This window comes from Thermobia domestica, unplaced genomic scaffold (assembly GCF_964235325.1).
Source record: "Thermobia domestica unplaced genomic scaffold, izTheDome1.hap1.1 HAP1_SCAFFOLD_330, whole genome shotgun sequence".
Lineage (NCBI taxonomy): Eukaryota > Metazoa > Arthropoda > Insecta > Zygentoma > Lepismatidae > Thermobia > Thermobia domestica.
In genome coordinates this window covers 150052-173434 of record NW_027656043.1, presented here as the reverse complement: position 1 = coordinate 173434, position 23383 = coordinate 150052, and the positions used below count along the sequence as shown (strand labels likewise).

The 23383-nt window shown below is 35.4% G+C and overlaps 1 protein-coding gene across 1 annotated transcript; it reads left to right on the top strand.

Moving 5' to 3' along the window:
- The first annotated feature begins 3983 nt into the window (after positions 1-3983).
- On the top strand, positions 3984-23275 carry LOC145676747 (replication protein A 14 kDa subunit-like). Its single transcript, XM_081747558.1, has 4 exons — positions 3984-4291; positions 11753-11936; positions 18067-18191; positions 22912-23275. Exons 1-3 carry the CDS (start codon positions 4172-4174, stop codon positions 18132-18134), a joined length of 372 nt encoding a protein of 123 aa, XP_081603684.1. The 5' UTR covers positions 3984-4171; the 3' UTR covers positions 18135-18191; positions 22912-23275.
- Positions 23276-23383: the final 108 nt, after the last annotated feature.

Genomic DNA, 23383 nt, shown 5'->3' with positions numbered 1-23383 from the left:
AGTTTTGAAAACTGAAAACCATAGCATGTGGCACCAAATTTTAATAGTAAATTTTCCCCAAAAGCCAATGGTATGCTTATTTTTTGTTCTCTAGTTAACCAATATGAATTTATGACTCTTCTAATATGCCCGAAACGTCCATTATTCGATCTTTCAAATTGGCAACACTCCTAATTTTCATCGCATGTTTTAAGATTCCAACTGGCAGTTTGCAATTGTTTCCATGGCTCATGTTTTCTAAATTTATTTCCTTTTTTTTAAGAGTTGCGATTTGTCAGTTCATGGATATTGTTGGAATAAGCATCCAGCAATCTTTCTGAATTTTGAAGACTTGTCATGTAATTATTAATTTCATAGGCAATGTAATTATTTATTTCCTATACCTGCCCTTCAAAAATTCGTTTTCTGACATGAATCATCGCAGAACGAAAGAACTCCAACTTTGCATTCAGGTAATACCGGAGACGTAGCTTGTAATGGATAGTAGATGAGACGAGAAATAAGTTGAAAATTCACTTCAAAAAAGGAAACGAAATATGATTGTTGTGTAAATCAATGGTCTTTTGTTTTGTTTTATATTTATTTGTTTATTGTATATTTATTTATTTATTTATTTTCTATGGAAATATTTTAGCTAGTCATACAAAAAAGTCATTCGTTTTCTAGCGATTGTTATCGATAGTTCATGTTTGTAAGATTTATAATCAGTATTGATCGGGAACTCGATTAAGTTACACCTCTTTATAAACAAGTTACCTGTTTTCATATTTTGTTCACGGTACAAATAGTGTGTTGGGAACAGTCATATTATGTCTCTTTGATATTTTCTATCATTGCTGCTGTTTCTTCAAAGTTATAAAGTCGTATTTATTAAAAAAAAACTGTTTGTCGTTTGCGCAACATGTAGGCTACATTTCATGATAATTTTGAGTTCGTGATACACCAATTTCTTATAATTTCATTTGTATTTCTTCACACCACATAGGTCCATAGGTACCTCATGTACTCTGGGTTAAAATAAATAATTGCACTGCCTAGGAAATTAATAATTACATGGCAAGTCTTCAAAATTCAGAAAGATTGCTGGATGCTTATCCCAATACTATTCATGAACTGACAAATCGCAACTCTTAAAAAAATGTAATAAATTTAGAAAACATGAGCCATGGAAACAGTTGCAAAGTGCCAGTTGGAATCTTAAAACATGCGATGAAAATTAGGAGTGTCGCCAATTTGAAAGATCGAATAATGGACGTTTCGGGCATATTAGAAGAGTCATAAATTCATATTGGTTAACTATAGAACAAAAATAAGCATACCATTGGCTTTTGGGGAAAATTTACTATTAAAACTTGGTGCCACATGCTATGGTTTTCAGTTCTCAAAACTTCACTTTAATTCAAAATGGCGGATTTCAAGATGGCTCCCGTCAATAATACCCTTATCTTATCACTTCCCTCTAGGTATAGTATGTATTACCGAAACCTTTATCCACTTATTATCATTAATACGCGGGTTAGAAGCGGAGGTAAGGGACTTACACACATAGTAAGTACAAACAATTAATATGCCTGTAACTTTTCACCAAATGGGCGCATCTTAAAATTAACTTCACCATTGTTTTCCTAATAAAATTCTAGCCCGAAATTATGTATCATATTACCCTATTCCCATTTAAAAAACTTGACCTTAATTCAAAATGGCGGATTTCAAGATGGCTGCCGTCAAGGTCATACGTACCATACGACTTTCCCCTAGACCCTATACGTATCTACATGGCTGTTCTTTCATTAACACTCCGTTTACAAAGGGTAGTAAGGGACTTCTGCAGTAATCTCTATTAACCACATCACAACCTTTAAAAATTATTAAAAAATAGAAAACATGCACCATGGCAAAAATTTCTGTCATCACAAGTAATGAATACATGTCCTGTATCAGCAACAAAAATTTCATTGAAATCGGAGCCGGACAATTGGGTGATGTCCCTTGTTAGTTACATTGTTTGCACTATATTTAGAATAATATTTAGCAGTTTATTTAAGTTGGCAACACTGCTTAAAATAATGGAACTGCGACTTGTAATTAAAACCACCAAAAATATTGTTGTAATGTTATGGAAGCAACACAAATACGTTATTTTAAGCAGTATAACAATTACTATCCATGTGTTTGGTATCTCTGAAATGGTTTGAAATAACAATTGCTGTAAATGACATCATGATGACTTAAGTCTTTTGGAAATATCTACATGATGAGACGTGATATGTCAGCACGTTTTCGAAGTAAAGTCTTTAGAAAAAGTTAAATTTTTCATTTCTTGTAACTTTGTTCCTTCATTCATTCGAAATACATTATACCATAATCATAGTATTTGACGCTAAGATACAAATCATGCGCATTGCACCGTCTATGTTATTTGAGTTATAAGAGATCTCCAAAATGTTGATGTTAGTGATACTGTATTATCCTTTGTTACACTGAATAATGTATGTGGTATTGTGTTTATATTTAATATCTAAATTAGAAATAGGTAATAAATTACATAGTGCAATTTGAGAAAATACAACTTTATTTTGCGTTGGTAACACTGCTTGTTTATATATACGCGCGGATCCAAGGGAAGGGCTATAGGAGCTATATCCCCCGTTAATGCTCAGGTATACTATACACTGAATAAAATGAGCTTCAATCTTGCTTTACACTGAATAAAGAGGCAAAGTATGGTTTAGCCCCTCCCTTGATCATATCCTGGATCCGCGCCTATATATATATATATATATATATATATATATATATATATATATATATATATATATATATATATATATATATATATATATATACAGAGAGAAAGACTATATACAATGGCAGTGGATTTTGTTTCGGGAGAGGCTTGAGGAACGGGTAACAAACATTTGTATAGTACGTGCAATGCGAAAAAATGATTACATATTTATTTCGGGAGGGGCTTGAGCCCGATACTTACCCCCTAAATACGCTACTGTACATCAGTCAACCGTTCCCATATTATCTCATGCAGCAACGAAACAAATTTTGAGTAAAGGCAAAATAACTATCAATATTCGAGACGAGACCGAGACTTTCAAGACTGACCAAGGTCTCGGTCTCGTCTCGGAATGTAAAAGTCCGTCTCGGTCTCGTCTCGGTATATAAAAGTCCGTCTCGGTCTCGGTACCATCCCTACATTCAAGTAGTGAGGTCAATGCATGCACCTTACAGATTTCGATTAATAAGATATATATGTTATATAATATAAAAGATTCAAAACTCCACAAAATTTGTTTAGCGACTTTTCACCCAAAATTGGAGTCATCTTCTATTTAGCGACTTTTTGGATCAATTTGTCAATTTGTTGGCAACACTGATCAAAAGAAAGAAGAGAGAACAATAGCAGTGGCGTCTTGAGTGGGTGTTTAGCGGTTAGACACGGGTCTACGCAAAATTTTTGAATAATGTATAAACGCTAAAAGATACAATAAAGAGTAAATATATATTCCACTATTTATATTAATTGTATATAATTATTTAACAAGTAGCATCAATCACTACTGTAAAACTAATTTCCTACTATGAGTAAGCAATCAAACGTGTATAAGTATCCATAAGCGAGGGAGTGGACCTACCCTAAAATGCTAAAGCCGTCCCTGAACACTAGATGCATCAAAATTGAATATTTTTCCTTACAAAATCAGTCGCAGTTAACGCATCGCAAACTAGAGAGCATATTTTGAGTTTTAGTGGCTATGGGCCTTATGCAGAGTCGTTTTGACATATGATTAGTGACATACTAAAGAGTTCGACTAACATATGTCTCCTGCAGTAGTCAGGCCTTTAGTATGACACTAATCATATGTCAAAACGACTCTGCATAAGGCGGTATAGGATTTGTGCCCCTTTGCATTTAGTGATTTTCTAATTTTGACCTAGCACTAACCCCTAATTGTTGGCTGGCAACTCTGTACAGGCGGTAAAGAATCGCGGACAATTGCGGTGAAATTAGGTGCTGATTTTCACTTAGAATTTTCAAGTAGTTTACAAAGAATTCAAGAATTAGTGTTATTGATATTTTTGTATTCTGGCCTTTAAATCAAGAACTGAGTGGTATATTGTAATTGTTAGTTGCGTTTGTACAACAGTATATGTAATAATGGACGACGAAATTACTAGCTCGTTTTCGTTTGCTAAACTTGGAGGGCAGCGTGTTAATGGTACTTTTTTGTCACAATATTCAGACAAGCCTGTCTTCATATTGGGGACTATATCTAAGGTATGAAAATTATATTTAGTATAGATTTATAATACAACGTAGATTTTAATAATTACTAGATTGAGTATAGCCCGCTCCTCCCAGTGATTTTTAACGAATCATAGTGATTCTAACAATTCATATTAGTTCATAATGAATCGGAATCGCATGTTATAAAGATTTAAGATGTAAATCTTGTGGTGAGGAGGCTTCAGTATAAATTGTAGTAGTAGTGGTAGTTAGTAGCAATAGTAGTAATAGTACTAGTAGTAGTAGTAGGAACGAGCGTTTCATATTAGTTCATGACTCGGAATCGCATGTTATAAAGATTTTAAGATGTACATCTTGTGGTAAGGAAGCTTCAGTTGTAGTAGCAGTAGTGGTAGTTGTAGTAGTAAAAGTAGTAGTAGGAACGGGTTTGAAGCCCTGCAGGGGTTGGTTGGATTCTGTTCCCGATATAAGTAGTAGTAGTAGTGACTCGTCCAGTTCCGGTGACAAGGAACTGGGAGGAGCGGGCTACACACAAACCGCTAGGTAAATTAAATATTCAACTTTGGTACGGAAAGGGGTAATAGTTAAGAACAGCTACTTCTCATCTCCCGTGCACGAGGATACATCTTACTGTTGCACTACCTAAACACCCTAAGTACAAGGGCAAGAACTCAGTCTATTACCTACTTTTTAACATCCTGGATAGTCAATGAATAATTCCTGAAAGTATGGCGTTTCTCGTCCTTCCCTAAATGGGAAGTACGGCTCCTTAACTATAACCCGGAAGGGAACCAACTCTAAAGCTTTTAGCCAAAAAGTAACGGACGACGAACTTCGGAATTAATGCCTAATTACAGTGTAGGATGGCATTTAGAATCTTCCCCAATTCGTTTGATGGATCCAAAACCGAGTACTTTGTTTTTGTCTAAATTTTGATAAAGATAGGAAACAAATGAGCCCTGACGGGCTTTTAACCCCCTTCGCTCGGTGAGCTGTATTTTGTGAAGTAACACTGGAGATGTGCAAGATTGAGGGAGAAAGTAAAAGATACCCCGCGTCTGGACGAATGCAATAAGACAACCACCCTGTGTTAGACGGCCACTAAAAAAGATACCCCACGTCTGGACCAATGCAATAAGAAAACCACTCTGTGCTAGACGGCCACTAGAAAAGATACCCCACGTCTGGACGAATGCAATAAGAAAACCACCCTGTGCTAGACGGCCACTAAAAAAGATACCCCACGTCTGGACGAATGCAATAAGAAAACCACTCTGTGCAGACGGCCACTAAAAAGCACGGATGCAATCTAATACAGGGTGTCTATCAGTCACGAATTTCACAAAATCAGAAAACGGTCATGAAAGTCACGAAATTTAGCTTTTGGGTGACGATTTTTTTTAACTGTATAAATGCAAGTACAGATTGGAAAATTTTGTTCCATAAAACGTAAAAATCCACCACCAAAACTGTCTATGGTCAGGTTTAGACGTTACCAAATCGCAAGCAAAGTACGTGTCTATCGCATGGATGAAAATTCGACCTAATTCGCACTCAAATTCTCTCTTGAAAATGTTAGAAAATTTTATGATTTGATAAAGAAAAGGTCACTAAAAAGTCACGAAATTTCATTTTGGAATTTTAGTAGACATACTGTAATAGGACAGAGAGGCTCGCATATATAGGGAGCAGGTGCGTCAGTAATGGAGGAAGTGTGTACAGACAAGAATGGTGGAAAGAACATTTTTATCACATTGAAACAGCGCACTTTCATGATTTCACACTTGTAACTCTGCTTGTTGACATTAAATACACGTTCCGTATATTGTGCAAAATCACTCCGCCCATGGAGACTGTGTTACAAAATCATCTTTCGAATGAACTCACTTAGATCATACTATAACATTTGTAGTGGTTTGATACTTGTAAGCTTACTTTGTTAACATTTTTTATTTATTTATTTATTTATTTTTAAGTTCTTTAGTTCTCAGACTGGGGCGCTAAACTTAGTGTTTAAATCGCGAGATAAACTTTCTTGGTTCAGGTTGTGACTGTCGATCATAGTACGTGGTGTGTAATATGTTAATTTATAAATGAGTGAAGACTAGTGTGTAGGGAATTTATATATACATTTGTCATACTTATAACTAAAGTAATGAGGTAGGAATAGCGTTAATAGTGTAAGCATGATTGTCATGTAATACGAGAAACACTACGTACCTTGCAGTTCTGCGAACAGTTGTCCACTTTATCAAGTCATTTTAGTCAGTTCACTTGCTTTAGATTGTACCGTAATACATTTTAAAATATTGTTTTCTTGGCACACGTTCAAATCGTTCTGTAGAGATCGAGATATTGCTTTTAAATTGGTATGACATAAGAAACTATCGTGCAGATCAATTTTAAGTACACCACTTGAAATAATTGCGGGGATGCAAACCAGTCAGTAAAGGTCAATATTTTTGACGAAATTGTATTTAGTTAATTTCTTAGGCTCTTTGAAACATTAAACGAAAAAATTTTCGGCATTGATTAAGGATAGACCGTCAAAAAATAGTAATTATACGATTAACATCAGCAAATGCATATGAAAGAGGATTGTATAGGATGTTAACACGATGTAGGAAGCTAGTATTTTTTTATACGTGTAATGTTACAAGTGTGAAAACATTAGAAGATCTATAGTAGCTCTATATAAAAGACGACTGTGCAACGTACTAATCGCCGCGGGGTATTTCTACAGGATGTAGAGAAACCTAGCGTATATTTTATGTTTACATATATAGGATTACAACGTTAAATCGTTACAAGTGCTCTAACCTATATGGTTTAGCAATATGAGGTGTAGTTTGCTATATTCTTGTTCATTCGCATGCACTCCATCGCTGATGCGCCTGCTCTCTTGCTAAGGTAATGCGGATACACCCCCGCGTTACCACGCGTGCCTCCTGTATCTCTCCTGCCCTGGCTCAGATAACTTTCTCGCTTTTAGTCGCCACCTGGCACATATTGGTTTGTTTTCGCACGGTCATTTTTATTAGATATGTCCGAGAGCGTATTTATATATGTAACGGAAAGTCCTCTTTAAGTGAATCTGCAGCCATGAATGCAACTCCTACCCTGGAGAAACAATTTCTAAGGCACCAGAAGTTAATTTCACGATGAAATAATTTCATATAATAGGATAGCAGGTAACGGCAAGTAATCATTTCCAGGGCGCATCAGTTTACACACGCACATTACTAATCTGTACACAATTATTTGGGCATGTGCCGCGGTAGTAATTTCACCAAATTTTCAATTAATAATCTGCAGTTTAAATGCTAGTCTCAGTCAAATGATAAAGCATAATAATGACCGGCGCTTCTTTAGGTTTTTGATAGGCCTATGTTGTCGATTTACAATTATCTAGCAATAAAACTTAAACAAGATACTCTATACAAGGCTAGGGCCAGACATACCTCTTTCTTCTTTGAAGCAGTGGTTGAACTATGGCGTTACATGCCACAACTCAAGGAACCACATGCTCATGAACACGCAATAAAACAGAAGCATATGTTGGTTGGAAAGAACAATTTGAATTAGTCCAAGTTTATTTTGTTGTAAGCTGTGTTTTACTGTGTGTCTTTTCATTTATTTGTTAACACTGAGAAACTGAGTGTACGTCTATTAAATAAAATGCCCTCTGGACATGTGTTGAAATCTGTGAGATCAACAGCGGAAGTTACAATGGAAAAGCATTATTTTTCATCGTTTCTCAAATGACCCAACTATCTGCGGTATGAACAACAAAAGTGCAAACATTAAGACAGTTCTACATTTGTCTGCTCCCTTGCCTCCCCTGCTGTCGCCACTAATTAAATGAATTGTAGCTTGCACACTAGTCAATAATATAGCTTTGCACCTCATCCTGTACTACAAAATTATTATTTCCATCCATTTTACAGCAAGAACGGAAATAATAATAACGCATTACCTCAATAAATCATAACGTAACTGATGTAGCACTTTCACTGAGAATTCGAACTCTGTTTACCAAGGTAGTTTAGTTTTACTTTTTATTTTATTTTAATTATTTGTTTATTTATCAGTGTATTACTAGAAAACCTAACTATGCCAGTAATAGAGTATTTTTCAAAACATGGTTGAAGCCCCATTAAGTAACCAGAACAGAAACAAATTTATTTGTAGCTGTTTTATTGGTTACAGACTATCCATCATGATATTGTTTATAAGCTTTGTTTGCAGCTATGTTACAGATAAACTGAATCATACCTGACGACTGAAATAATTGAAGTGTGTGAATCCAATTAAATAAGCCGCTGATGAAAGTGTGTGTCTGTATGTGGCGGGGGCTTTGGAAATTTCAGCATTATTAAGTAGGCTATTTAGGCCCATTCCTGACTCTAATCTATATTATAAAATTGAAAGTGGCTATGTTTGTGACTTGAACCCGGACCGATCTTAATCAAGTTTTCAACATAGATGAGGTTCGGGACTGGGCTTATTTTTAATCATTTTACTTTGACGGTGCAACGGAGGGGAGAGGTAGGGGGAAAGACATTTAACAGGTTGTCTATTGGTCACGAAAGTCACAAAAAAAAAGGTCACGAAATCAGAAAACGATCATGAAAGTCAAGAAATTTAACTCATAGGTCACGAATTTATTTTTATCGTACAAATATAAGTACAAACTGAAAAATTTGTTCTATAAACCGTCAAAATTCACCGCCAAAAATGTCTGTGGTCGGCGCAAGCAAAGCACACTTCTATTGCATGCATGAAAATTCAGCCTCCAAATTCGCTCTTGAGGATGTTACAAAATTTTATGGTTTGGTGTTATATATATATATATATATATATATATATATATATATATATAAATCACGAAATTTTATTTTGTAATTTTAATAGACACACTGTTTACAAATGATCGAAAATGACCGATATTAATGTCGAATCTGTAGTTTTCGGGGTCGCTGAAGTGTAGGGTTGCCAGATTTAGTAAACGAGAAACTGGGACACCAATCTCAGGCTATGGTCTATATAAGGTCAAAGTTCCTACTCGTTTGGTCAGAATGAATTAATTACCTGTCTTTTCCAGGCTACTAGTCACAATTTTCCAATTTATTCTATACACAGTTAACGCAAACGAAGTCCTACAAGAGATGTATAAAGAATGTGAAAAGGTAACATAAGAAGAGCTGCCTGACGTCCTTTGTTCTTAATTCCAATTTGTTGTGTTTAACAGGTCCTAAATATTCCGCCAATTACGACAAACCCTCCCATTTATAATTGAAGAGAGACTTTTTTTTTTCTTTCTTTGTTGTATCGTCTCCTAGTGTGAAGCACTGCCTTAAAAGAAATATAAATTTAGCATTTAACAAGAAAAATTACATTTATGCTAAATGCAGAACGACAAACAAAAAGTAAATCTCTAAAGATTTACGCAGGCTCTCCCAAAGTTTGGCAATATATATATATATATATATATATATATATATATATATATCAAAATTAAATAAGACGTGTACCTTTATGTGTTTAACTGCCACGTTTTGTGCTAGAGCAAGTTGTTTTTACGGATTTTAATCTCAAAATTACTGAAAATTTTATTAGAGAAAGAAAGAAATATAATCCAAAATTATTGAATGCGTGAACAGTGTCTTGAAAAATATTTATTCACACATGGAAAAGTATATTAAAGACAACTTTAATTATTGAAGTGGGGTTTCAAATAGAACTTGATGTAAGACTACGGATCTAAATGCAACGGACACCCGGTAAGTTTCCGTAATATTCTTACAATACTAGCAGTGAATTGTTCGAAAAATGAAGCAAATTCTTCACATCAACTGTATAAAACACAAGAGATTTTTCGGATTCTTAGATTAATTTTTGAAAGTAATATAGCGAGCAAAAGCTTTAAATACCCCTTCGCAAGAACAGGCATTTTGCTATTACACAATATTTTTCCACTGGTGTAAATTTCTACTGGCAAAAATTATGGTTTTATTATTAAGATGTTCTAAATTCCCTTCCCTTGCTAAGGTAATGTTCGCGAAGTTCTTGAACTCTTTTTCCATTAGGTCGTGATGTGTGTGTGTATATACAGGCGTAGCTAGTATGATTTCCAAAACAAAAGTTCTGAAACTAACAATAGATTTTGTTACTGTAAGCCCTGCTTGAATATAATAATAAACTGGAAAAGTAAAAATAAAAGTGGAAATTTAAAACCAGGAGTCGGCATCTCTTTCAAGCTCGCCTTATAAGAAATGCTTGATGTAGTAGAACGGAGGTTTAAAACAATACGTTCAGTGAAGCTAAAATCGTCTTCTCTTAGGCCAATACCTTGACTTTTCCAGCTTCATACACTCTTTGTTTATATATATGGTAATACTGTCCACTATGTTATAAGAAACGCATGTATATGAGTTTTATTTTCAATCTAAAGAACGAAAACCGGGACGTCTGGTAACCGTACTGAGATGATCGATGACACTCCGATGCTGTTTAAATGCAAATTCAGTCCCGTAACTTTGGGGAGGAGGAAGATTCATTAAAATGATCAAAAATGACTAATATTAATGGCGAATCCATAGTTTTCAGGGTAGCTGAGATGAACAGTGGCACCTCTTATCCCGTTTAAATCCAAATTCAGTCCCGCAAATTGGAGGAGAGGGAAAGATATATAAAAATGATCGAAAGTGACAAATATCAGTGCCGAATCCATAGTTTTCAGGGTAACTGAGATGAGTAGCGACACTTCCGATGCCGTGCCCCGCAACATAGGGGAGGGGAGGGAAATATATATATATGGTATCGAAAATCCGTCTCTTTTAGCCTAGCCGGCATAACTGTGGAACGTAAAACTTAATTTAATTTTGATAATATCGAAAATGACCAATATTAGTGCCGAATCAATAGTTTTCGGGATCGCTGTGAAGAATAGTGACATTTCCGATGCTGGTTAAATCCACACTCAGGCATACAACAGTGGAGGAGGGGGGAGAAATATGAAAATAACCGATATCAGAGGCCACTTTACTAATAGTTAAAAGTGCTGACTAACGGAACATGTTACTATTTCTTTCTTAATTTAACCCAGCGAAACCGGTAATGGACGCTAGTTTAATATAAAATTCCATGTGGTTGATCGCATCATTTTGAATGGAGAGGGGAAAACTACGTTTTATTTGCTTAGTAATTATTATTTAATCATATGAAGTAAGAAAATCAATCATTTTTCTTTACGTCTTGTCTTCCGAAAGTGTAATTGCAATGGAAACTCAAAGTAATAAAAATTATGCTGTATCGTTCCCAAAGAAACCGCTTTTTATCCCTTACTTTTTTGCCTTGATACCTGTCGACAGAGGCACAAATGGACATAATCGTTCAATAAGACTTTTGATTATGTACAGGAACTAAATATCTAGAGTTAGGAACGGTAGTATTGTGGAAAGAGTTCTGATTTTTTTTCCCTCCCAATAGGTTGATCCCTCTGGCATGTCATTTGAGATGGTTACTACAGACAACAAGACTATAACTGTGAAACTAGAAGAACCAGCAAGTGAGCCATTAGGTGGGATGATTAAAGTTATTGGAGTAGCCAAAGGGAAGACAGTCATCTGCAAAGAATACTTGTTGCTGTCATCAGACATCACCGAAAATTTTGGTAAGATTAAATTTAATACAATAACATCTCTCGAGAAATCGGTTATTTTACTTTTATTTATTTATTTTATTTTTTTATTTTTCAAGTGGAATAGCATTACTCAGCTGATGTAAGCTAAGTTACAGTGTAGAATACTTAATTAAGCAAAGAATTAGTTATTTTTATTATAAAATGAAGTCGCCTGAGTTGTGTTCTATTTTTATTTTTAGTTGTTTAAATTTCGACAACTTTTCAGTTAGCCGTCTTCATCAAAGCCCTTAGAAAAGATGGGTTAGGAAGCTCAAGGTATTAAAAGGTAAAAAGAAATGAATAAAAAAACTTTGTTCCTCCTACGACTACAAGTGCTCCGTTTCAATCCTTTTTTGGCTTTTCTGTACTCTATTTATTTGATTATAAGTGCAGATATAAATGTATCCGAGCGTTGGTACACTCATGTCCAAAATGATTGTAGGATATCTATAACTGCCTTGTAAGAATATAATTTGATAATGATTGTGCAGAATACTTTTATAATACTGATACTATGTGTATAATCGGAAATGTATATTTGTGGTAAATTCCGTAGGAAGAGAATTATATTTAAAACACAGTTCCGACCAGAACAAAATTAATTATATTAATAACTATACTTTTTTTGTTACAGTTTCAAGGACCTAACGTCCTCTTCATCAGACATTTAGAAAAGACAGATGACAGCAAATCTTATATCTTGTATCTTTTCTAAATGTCTGATGAAGAGGACGTTAGGTCCTTGAAACTGTAACAAAAAAAGTATAGTTATTAATATAATTCATTGTGTTCTAGTCAGAACTGTGTTTTAAATGTTATTGTGATTATCCAGAACCATGGAGTTTGTTTATTAAGAGAATTATAAATACGAAAATTAGAATGAGTAAAACAAAATGTTGCTAAATGGACAAGACAGTTTTATTTTCGTTTTTTTGTTCTTATTTACTACTCTTTTGACATGAAATTTGCCACATACATGTCGTTGCCGATTATACACATACTAACATTATAAGAAATACCGGGTGAATTTGTTATCAAATTATATTCCTACAACAACGTATTTATAGACGTGTGACAATAATTTTGAACATGAGTGTACATTTACTATTGGCTTAAGCGCTACTGCAAAGATCCCAACTTGGAGGTCATTTTATTTTATTTTTTTTATGACTCCATGAACGGATATGTTTTTAAAAATATATATTGAATTCATCGTCCTCAAATTAGCATAAACAGCAAAATTAGATATTTATCCTAGTGTGGGAACTTTTTACTCGTGACATCATCATTACTTCTTTATTGATGAAGCAGAAAACGCATAAAAGAATAAATTTTCTCGTATTTCATTGTTTAGTCAGTCGGCAATATTAGATGCTTCAAATTCGTTACTTTATTCTTCATTGCCTTCGTACAGAGCATCGTTTTCTGTCCCCTCACGCTTTACACGTCCCCTAGACGTCAGCGTTCTACGTAGTCTTACCATGAATCCTGTTCTAAAGTTTTAAGTACATTGACAAAAGATGGTTAGATTTATTTTAATATTCTAATAACGTGAGAGTTACATGGATGCATTATGAACTAATTCAATTATTCAAAATTGCCACCATTAGCATGCACGCGGTCCTTAAGATTTTGTAACCACTTATCAATTGCATTATGCAACACATCAACAGGAAAATCTGCAGCTGCCTTTCCGAAGAGATCGCATTAAACTTCTTGGAAACCATCTGCTAAAGCTTGGACCACAATTTGTAGTCCAAAGGGTTTAGGTTCGGACTTGCAGAAGGCCAATCTAAAGTAGAAATGAAGTTCGGAACTTTTGCCTCCAGTCACTGTTGGGTTGTTCGTGCCTTGTGTGCTGGGGCTGAGTCCTGCTGGAAGCTCTAGTTCGGTCCATGGAAGAGGGTGTTGGTGTGATTCTTGACTACTCTCTCAAGCACTGTCTCGTAATACACTTTGGCTGACTTTTTGATTAGGGATGGCCACAAAGTTCCGGTTCCGGACTTGGATCCGAAATCCCGGTTCCAGACCTGGATCCGAAAAACCGGTCCCAAACCTGTTCTGGCCAACCCTAGTTTTGATCCTTTTTTCGCATCCGTTGTGCCCTCGTAGCTCACACCCCACCACTCCATGAGTGATGCAGGATGCTGACCTCTCTGAATCTTTGAAGTCTTTTCACCAGCTTCTTTAGAGGATGTGGTATATATCGTGTCATTTTGGACACTGAAAATCTTTTCATCAGTGAAAAGGATTCGACATTTGCTGCGTAACGCTTAAGTAAGCGCTTTGCTTTTACGAGCCTCTGGTCCTTCAGTTCATTTGTCAGATGTCATTTGCGTTGTTTGTAAGCAAGGAGTCCTATGTCACTGCTTAACATGCGAGATATAAATATATTTTATATTTTGATCTCACGAGCCATAATTGACTGTTTCTTAAGTGGATTTCGTCGGACATACGCCGCCACTGTTTTTTGAAAATTTCCCCTGGTGATTTGCGTACCGGTGCAATGCTATCACGGCCACACAGTTTTCATACTCACCCTATTCCATCTTGGAACACTTACAACTGACACCTTTATACTTCGGCTCATCCAGCAACAGGATTGGCTTGTTTAAACCAGCTGGATTTTTTAAAGAAAAAGTTTAAACAAACAAAACGAAAGATGTTTTAAATCGTGTGAACTACGTAGTGACGTTTCCACATATTAAACCATCTGTATTAGTTTTATCTGTTTTTCAGTTGTTAATCAAGGCATCCTATGTTCAATTCTTGGTCGAATCACAACCTTGTTTCAAGTGTAAACCAGGTAGTGGTTCGGATGTCACTTTAAGCGAAAGTCGTCTTCTTGGTAATCTCGGTATTACGTAATGTTAAGTCTAAACCTACGAAATGAAACCAAATTGTATATTTCTGCTTATATGAATGCCTGTTTTATAAAGAAGCAAAGGTTGCTTAAATATGTTAATAGAAATTGGCAAAATTTATCGACTGCCTACGTTGCTTCCAACATTAGCTTGGATTGGACTTTCAGTTTTAATTTTATTGAATGATATCTACATAGTGAACTTGTAATTTAATACCTCAGTTTTAGCGTAATGATTATGATACGTTTGACCGGAATTTTACATGCAAAGCAATAACGGGATTCTTCCGTTATTGTTTGCATTTAAAGTAATAACTGGATTTTCCTGGTGGTTAAGGCGAGAGTTTCCCGATTTAAGAAATTTACTGACTGGACCACCCAACTTTATAATAAAACGGGACAATCCTGATTTCCGAATAAGGGAATATCCTATTGATGTTGGAATGAAGTGGGTGGAGCTTCCATTCTGCTGTTCTAAGTCCAAAAAGGAGGACAAGTTCTCTCTAATATAAACCGAGAAGCGGTTTGAATTCCGCGTTAACCTTATGTGACTCCTTCCAGCACAACCCCGTTGTTGCGTAATAACACTAAGGCAAAACAAACTTATTTCTGTCCATGTGTAACATAAATACACAGAGCGAATTAATTAAACCAAAAAAAAAAAAAACTTTCTTTTTGTATTTTTTAAATGAAAACCTGTCCAGCAACGAGTCGTTTCACGATACCTCTCTTGATTCGCTTGTACGGGCGGAAGTACAACCACACTCAAAAATTGGGACAGTATTTATGGTAAGACTAGGTGTATCCTCTATGGTGAGCAAGTCTCTGTATATTTTCTTCTTGATGTTGATTGATTAGTTTGTGTTTAGCTTCAGTTTTAGCATCCTGTCTACATGAGACGTGCGTCTACAGTTCAACGTGGGATCCGAACCACATAAACTCTCACAGGGAACTGGAACTGCCTGGAATTACAGCCAAAATATCTGTTCAAATATGAAAAATATAAAACTTGTATTTCTTTCTTGATAAAAGTTATAATTAAATTCCGCTATAATTACAAAGAGATCTACTAATTTAACAGCACCGACTTTACATGATACTGGTAACGGCTGCTGGCGATTTTTTTTTTTTTTTTTAACTGAACTCCTATTGTGTCGTCTACTGTACCCGTTATTTCATTGCACTAACTCTAAGCCGAGGATCGCTTTTGAACTAAGAAAAAAATAGAATAAAAATATCAGTTTACAATCGGGCAAATACAAGGTTGACTCATAAGTTTCGAAATATTCCGGGGCACAACATACCTGTATTTATTACAGTTAACATTCTAAGTATAAGTTAGGACTATCTGCAGCCACCTTTCTACCAGTTCGAGGCAGAGAAGTTAGTCACTGCTGTTCCCATCTCCTGCAGGTTGGTGAATTATCGTGATTTCAGGAAGTGCACTATGAACCGAAACAGGTATAATCCGAAGGGGCAGGGTTAGGACTACATGCCAGGTGTGGCATCAGTTCGATTCCATCCAGTAATTGAATTTTTTGTTGACGGCTTTCGAACCGTGTTTGGTTTAATCTTAGGTTCCAACACGACGCTCTTTCGGTTCATTGATGCAGGATACTTTTGGGGCAGTGCAGCGTACATCCGCTCCAACTACTCTGTTCGGAATAAAGGTCAGCATTGATAATACGACCGTTAGAAACGAACTCGAAGTATATTACCCTCTCGTAGTTCCACCACACTTCTGTTGCTTGAAACGGCCCTGTTTGACGACCGGTTCTGAAAGGTGGATCTTGCTCAACTATTGTTTATGCGCATACCGATTTCAAAATAACACCCACTGACATTTCGTTTCAGAAAACACATATGATGCCGATTTTGCAGCAGTTGTCGGCACACATGTAATCTCTTCTGGGTGTGAGCCGGTGTCGACTCATTTGTTATAATGCTGCAGTTCCTGGTGGTTTTTACAAATTCAAGGTTACGCAGTACAGTGGGCTGGAACATGCCGAGTTGATTTGACACTTGTGTCCTGACGAATGGATTTTCTTCAATGGCGTGTCGTATGACCTCAGACTTCGGTACCCAAAGGCGGCTGGACCTTGGCTGATCTTTGACTTTACAACCTGCACGAAATTTAGAGCTCCTCCGTAGCTAACTGGTTAGCGTACGCGCCTTTGGCGTGGGAGATCCGGGTTCGATTCCCAGCGGGAGCTCATGTGGTTCGGATTCCACGTTAATCAGTAGGTCCTGTCTCCTATAGCCTCGCTGCTGAAAGGACGTTAAACTCAAAATCAACTCAACCTGCACGAAATTTCTGGAACGAGCTAGTTACCGTGCTTTGGTTTACTGCACCTTACCCGTTGGCATAACAAATGTTTTGGGTTGCTTCCGCAGCAATATGCTCGAGTTTGGACTCATACAGGCCTGAACACATATACACCTTTTACTACGTCTAAAATTGAGTTGTCCTTTGAGAATATAACAAGACGATATGTTAGTTTAAAGTAGAATCTGAATCACGGCGCGTTCGATACTCTTACAGAAAATCGTACCCAGGACACCGTATACCGAAAGTACACGCGTTAGTGATTAGACCAAGGAGAGGGACGGATACCTTGTTTTGAACGTTTAATTACAATACTGCTGAAGGAGTTGTTAAACTAGAAATTAAACAAGAAACGCGTACAACTTGTTGCATTTATGGGATTACTTAATTGTGAGTGAGTGAAATTAAGGTCATCAGATATATCGTGACCAAAAAGAATATATTGACATACATCAAGAGGAAAATGGAGACATTGGTTTCTTCATAACGAGAGAGTCTGTTAAGTCAGAGAAAACTGTTCATGATCTGAATGAAATGTTGAGCCAGGGTTTCTTCTAAAAAGATTCATTCACTGTTATCACCAAATGTGATTAATAATAATTTCTGAGGGTTTTAAAATATATATATGACAGTTCATTTTGATGTAACACACAGAAAGTATATAAAGCAACAATATTGGCGATTTAAAAAATACAGAGTATGTAAACCTCCAAAAGAGTATAATATTTTAAGAAGAGTAAATTTGATCGCCTCAGTAGAATACAGCTTTATATTTTAATTGTGGCAGCTATTTAGAATTCGATGTTGCAAAATTTTACATTCAGCTGTGGATCGAGTATAGCCTCCTGTTTTGTCTGATGTTTCTTCAGAAAGTGTAATGGCAGAGTAACTTATTTCGTAATGTGCTTATGTTCTTCCTTTCTGTCTTTCAGACTCTGCTTTATATAATGAGGTGATAAATCTCGTGAACACTGTTCCGAATCCATGGAGAATGGACTGATGAGTACGGCATAGGAGAAATTTACGAATAAAACCCAATAATTACTATGAAATTAAGGTGAGAGGATGTAGATTGAATTAGCACTAATATGTACTATTCAATGTAGAATAACTAAATACTATGTTTGATATTAAAATACTTAAATAATGTTATCAGTTGCATTGTCCTGTTCTAGATAATCTGTAATGTGATACTTCTTGTTTGAATTAGGAAATATTTTTCCTTTTATAATGCTTTTAATCTTCCTATGGCAGTGTAGTTCATAAATTATTCTTCCTTATAATTTGAAATTCAGTTTCGATTATCTAGTTTGTTTCTGGATAGTGTGTAGAGACATACTGTATAGTCAGATGATGATGTGAGATAACCTCCCTCTTTCTTTATTTATTATTTCTTTAACTTTCGTGTTATTATTCAGTTCAAAATCTTTTATCGTCGCGAATTCTGTCGATGAATTTAAAGCTTGTTGAATATAAAACGATTATCGTTCCTGTTGTGTTGTATGGTTGTGAAAGATGGTCGCTTACTCTAAAGGAAGAACGGAGACTGAATGTGTTTGAGAACAAGATCCTAAGACGAATATTCGGACCCAGGAGGAACGGAAATGGTGGAAACTTCATAACGAGGAACTGTATGATTTATACGGTTTACCAAACATAATTAGGGTCGTCAAGTGTAGGAGGCTCAGGCGGGCAGGTCATGTAGCCAGAATGGAAGAAAAGTAGGAACACTTTCAAAGTCTTAACTGGGATCCCAATCGGAAAACAACCGTTAGGAAGACCTAGGTGCAAATGGAAAAATAATATTAAGATGGATCTCGGCGAAATAGGAATGCAAAGTAGAAACTAGATCCAGTTGTCTAAGAATAGAAGACAATGGAGAGATTTTGTGAACGTGGCATTGAACCTCCGGGTTCCATAAGCCATAGAATTAGTTAGTTTTTAATTTTCGAGCGACGTAGGAGAGAAAAAAGTATAGTTATCGCGAAAAGACCGAATTCAAGATTTCAACGAATTTACACATTTCATGCCCTGTACGTACTGAAAAAGTGATTTTTTCGATGTCTGTCTGTTCGTCCGTCCGTTCGTGCAATGTAAATGTGTCCACACACCTAGGGAACATACCGCTGAACATATTTGCACCAAATTTTGAATTTATTGTTTTTTATAAGATTTCCTAGGAGCGTTTTCCGAATTTTTTTCCTACTCCCAAAATTAATGTTAGTTTCCCGAAGGGTAAAAATTGAAAATAGCTGTTTCCTCAAAAACAACTTAAACGATTTTGTCTAAATATCATACATCAATATTTCACTAATAATCTCATACTGTTGTATAAAACATTTCTCTGGAGAAAATCCAGAAAAGATAGTTTACTCTTAGAGGTTTTTTCTTTCTTTCTTTTTAAAGATGGTTTTTATATCAATTTGACTTGGGGGGGGGGGGGGAGATATTTAAAAATGATCGATATTAGTGTCAAATCCATAGTTTTCGGGGTCGCTGAGATGAACAGTGATCCTTCCGATGTCGTTTAAATCCATGTCAGTAAAAACAAAAATAATATATTTCACGGATACCAGCCACGTGTGATAAAGTGTTGCGCATTTAAAATTTTTATTTTAAACCAGCGAAGCGGCTAATCGTTGCTAGTACTTCATAAATACATATTTCGTTAGTAAACTGACAGTATGGCGTAGCTTATTTGTCCCGAAAATATAGTCAAGGGATAGGTTACTTTAGGGGGTGAATTTCTGAAAAACGACTCAGTCGATTTTATTCATATTTCATTAATAAATTCATAACGTGGCATAACTCATTTCTCCTGGAAAACTACACAAGTGGTAATTTATTCGTATGACATAGTGTGTTCTTTGAATGATTTTCTGAAATGCAACTCAGGCAATTTTATTCATACTTTGTAAATACATATTTCGCTAATAACCTGTTAATGTGAAATAACTAAATTCTCCCCACCCTTTTTTTTTTAAAAAAAAAAGGTAGTTTACTGGTAAGGTTGTTTTTTTTTTTTCGAGTGATTTTTTTCACAAACGTCTGTTAGTAATGTTCACATTTATTAAGTAAGTGTTTCGTTAATAACCTTACAATACACGATATATGACTTCTCATGAAACAATGAACAAGAGTAGTTTACTCTTTGCGAGTCAGTTTTTCATATTGGACGTTTCTATCAAAAATGAAGCAGACTATTTTCTTGATATTTTATAAGCAAATATTTCATTAATAACCTATAATGTTGGGTAAATGATTTCTTATGAAAATATCCAAAAGGGGCAGCATACTTTTGGGGATGAGTTTTTTTTCGGTCAAAGTTTCTTTCGAAAACTCCTATAATTTTCTTTGAATTTCACTAATAAATGTCTCATAAGTAAAGCGTTCAAATGGATAAATCGAGTTTTGGGATGAGACATAGTGCGCATGATAGAGGATGTAAAAATATGTATATGTGCAAAGTTATAGCGGCTGAACTCAATAAGAAACGGGGGGAGGGGATCAAAGTTGTGGGAGAAGGGCTATGATGTGTTATTGAAATTCAAATAAATTGTTGAATCGTCAAAATAGTGAAAGACAGACAATGCCAACGGTGGTAGTTTCACATATTAGCAAAACGAGAATGGGCAGAGTAGATCACGACATCCGCCGCCATTTTGAAATCTGTGATATGTTTTTAAATAAAAAGGTAGTCATGTTATATATCAGTTAGAGCCAGCATGTTCTCCAAAAGTCAATTAAGAACTTTAGTGATCGTCGTCTGTACTTATTTTGAAGATTTAGGATCATCTTTATAGTTATTTACGAAAATCTAGGAGACTGAGACCCGTATGTTGAAAGTTTGGATTATAACGAAAATACATGTAAGTTACAAATATCCACAAGCCAAGAAAACTAACCGTCAAATTTAATATCCAAGTTATATATAATTACATTATTATTAAATTTCATTGTTAGTTTTCTTGACTTGTGGATATATGTAACTTACATGTGTTTTCATGATAATCCAAACTTCCAACATACGGGTATCAGTCCCCTAGATTTTCGTAAATAACTATAAATATGATCTTCCAAATGAGTACAAATAACGATTACTAAAGTTCATAATTGACTTTTTGAGAACATGCTGTCCCTAATTGATATATTACATGTCTCACAGATTTCAAAATGGCGAATTTCAAGATGGTGGCGGAGGTTCGTGATCTACTCTGTCCATTCTTGTTTGGCCAATATGTGAAATTATCTCCATTGGCATTGTCAATCTTTAACTATTTTCACGATTCAACAGTTCATTTGATGTATTTTGAAAACAGCATAGCCCTTCTCCCACCAACTTTGATCCCTTCCCTCTACGTTTCTTATGGGGCTCAGCCACTATAACTTTGCACATATACATATTTTCACATCCTCTATCAGGCGCACCATGTCTCATCCCGAAACTCGATTCATCCAGTTGGACCCTTTACTTGTCAGCATAAATGTCATTAATGCAGCATAACGTGCTTTAGTTTAAGAATTCGGAGTGAAAAAAATTTAGTGCGGTAGTCCGTACTTTTTATTTGCTGATGAGTGCTATAGAATTAATATAAAATGAGTAAATAATTACCTATCCCTTGTATCTCACGAATTTCTTGTTAACCTGGGTGCATAATTCCGGACTTTGCTGAGTCCATTTTTAACATGTGCTACGGTTGTAAACCTGATTTATTTACATTATTGAATTTTCGTGTAGCATGTCCAAAATACTCAGACCTTAGAGAACGTTTAGGATACCTTTAAAAAAATCAAGTTTTGAGGTATAATGTGCTTCTCACTTTTATTCATGAGATAAGAATAGCCAAGTTTCTTTTTAAATTTCTTGTAATGTTTTTGTATTTTGTTATTTATTTGTTTACTCTTTATGAGTCTCCTCTTTTATTTTTTATCACTTATTTTATTGAATTTATACTTCGATTTTTTAGAAGTTTTATTTTCAATTTTTAATATGCATCCTGTGTCGGCCATTGCCCTTATTGTGACGGAGACAAATAGCCTCGCTGCTGACATCCTCATTAAACTCTCAGTAATCAATCAGTCAATGCTGACGTCTCCATTAAAATCTCAGAAATCAGCCAGTCTATGCTGGCGTCCCTATTAAACTCTCAGTAATCATGCAGCGCTGACGTCCCCATTAAAATCGCAGTAATTAATCTGTCAGTGCTGATGTCTTCATTAAACTCAGTAATCAGTCAGGCAGCGCTGACGTCCCCATTAAACTCTGTTATCAATCAATCAATGTTGACACCCTATTAAACTCTCAGTAATTAGTCAATGCTGACGTCCCCATTAAACTCTCAGTAATCAATCTCAATGCTGATGCCCCATTAAACTCTCAGTAATCAATCTCAATGCTGATGCCCCATTAAACTCTTAGCAATCAATTTGTCAATGATGACGTCCCTATTAAACATCAGAAATCAATCAGTCAGTGCTGACGTCCCCATTAAAATCTCAAAAATCAGTCAGTCAATGCTGACGTCTCCATTAAACTCAGTAATCAATCAGTCAGCACTGACGTCCCCATTAAACTAAAGTATCAATTAGTCAATTAAAGAACAATCTTGTGCGTGTCATAACAACTTAAAAATATCTTATGCCGCCACTACTTGAACTTTTGCTACGTCTTATTGCTGCCGCACTTACATCGTGCTATTTGGATTATTTTATATTTTTAAATTTTCATTACATATTTCGTTTGCAACAATCTCTGATTTATTTTTCTGTCTTTCCAGATTCAGTTACCATTGCATAGACGTCAATCAATGAACAAGAAGAAGAGGTCTTATGTTTTACGTATACTTCATGTCATAGTGAATACTTAATTTATGTAGAACCTTTTATACGATTTTGTGTTCTCTTAGATCATTGGTGCTAAGAAGAATTAATCGTGGCAATACATCGTAAGCGTTTCAGCTGTATTACAGCAATATAATGATTTTCACAAGTATTTGAACTGTAGAATTTGGTTGTTTGCTCATACTAGTTGTAAGAAAGAAAAAAAAAACATTAAAAGAACAATCTAGTAACAACTCAGTTCTACGTATGTACATATATTTTTATAATAACTGGAAATAAACATTCTTTTGTTTAAATGTAGCGAATTGTGATTTTAGCTTCCTAATTACCTTGAAATTCATTTTAACTGGATCAAACTTCAAAATGTTTAAACAACTGCTGGTCCGTTTCAAACTGTACGCGTATCTG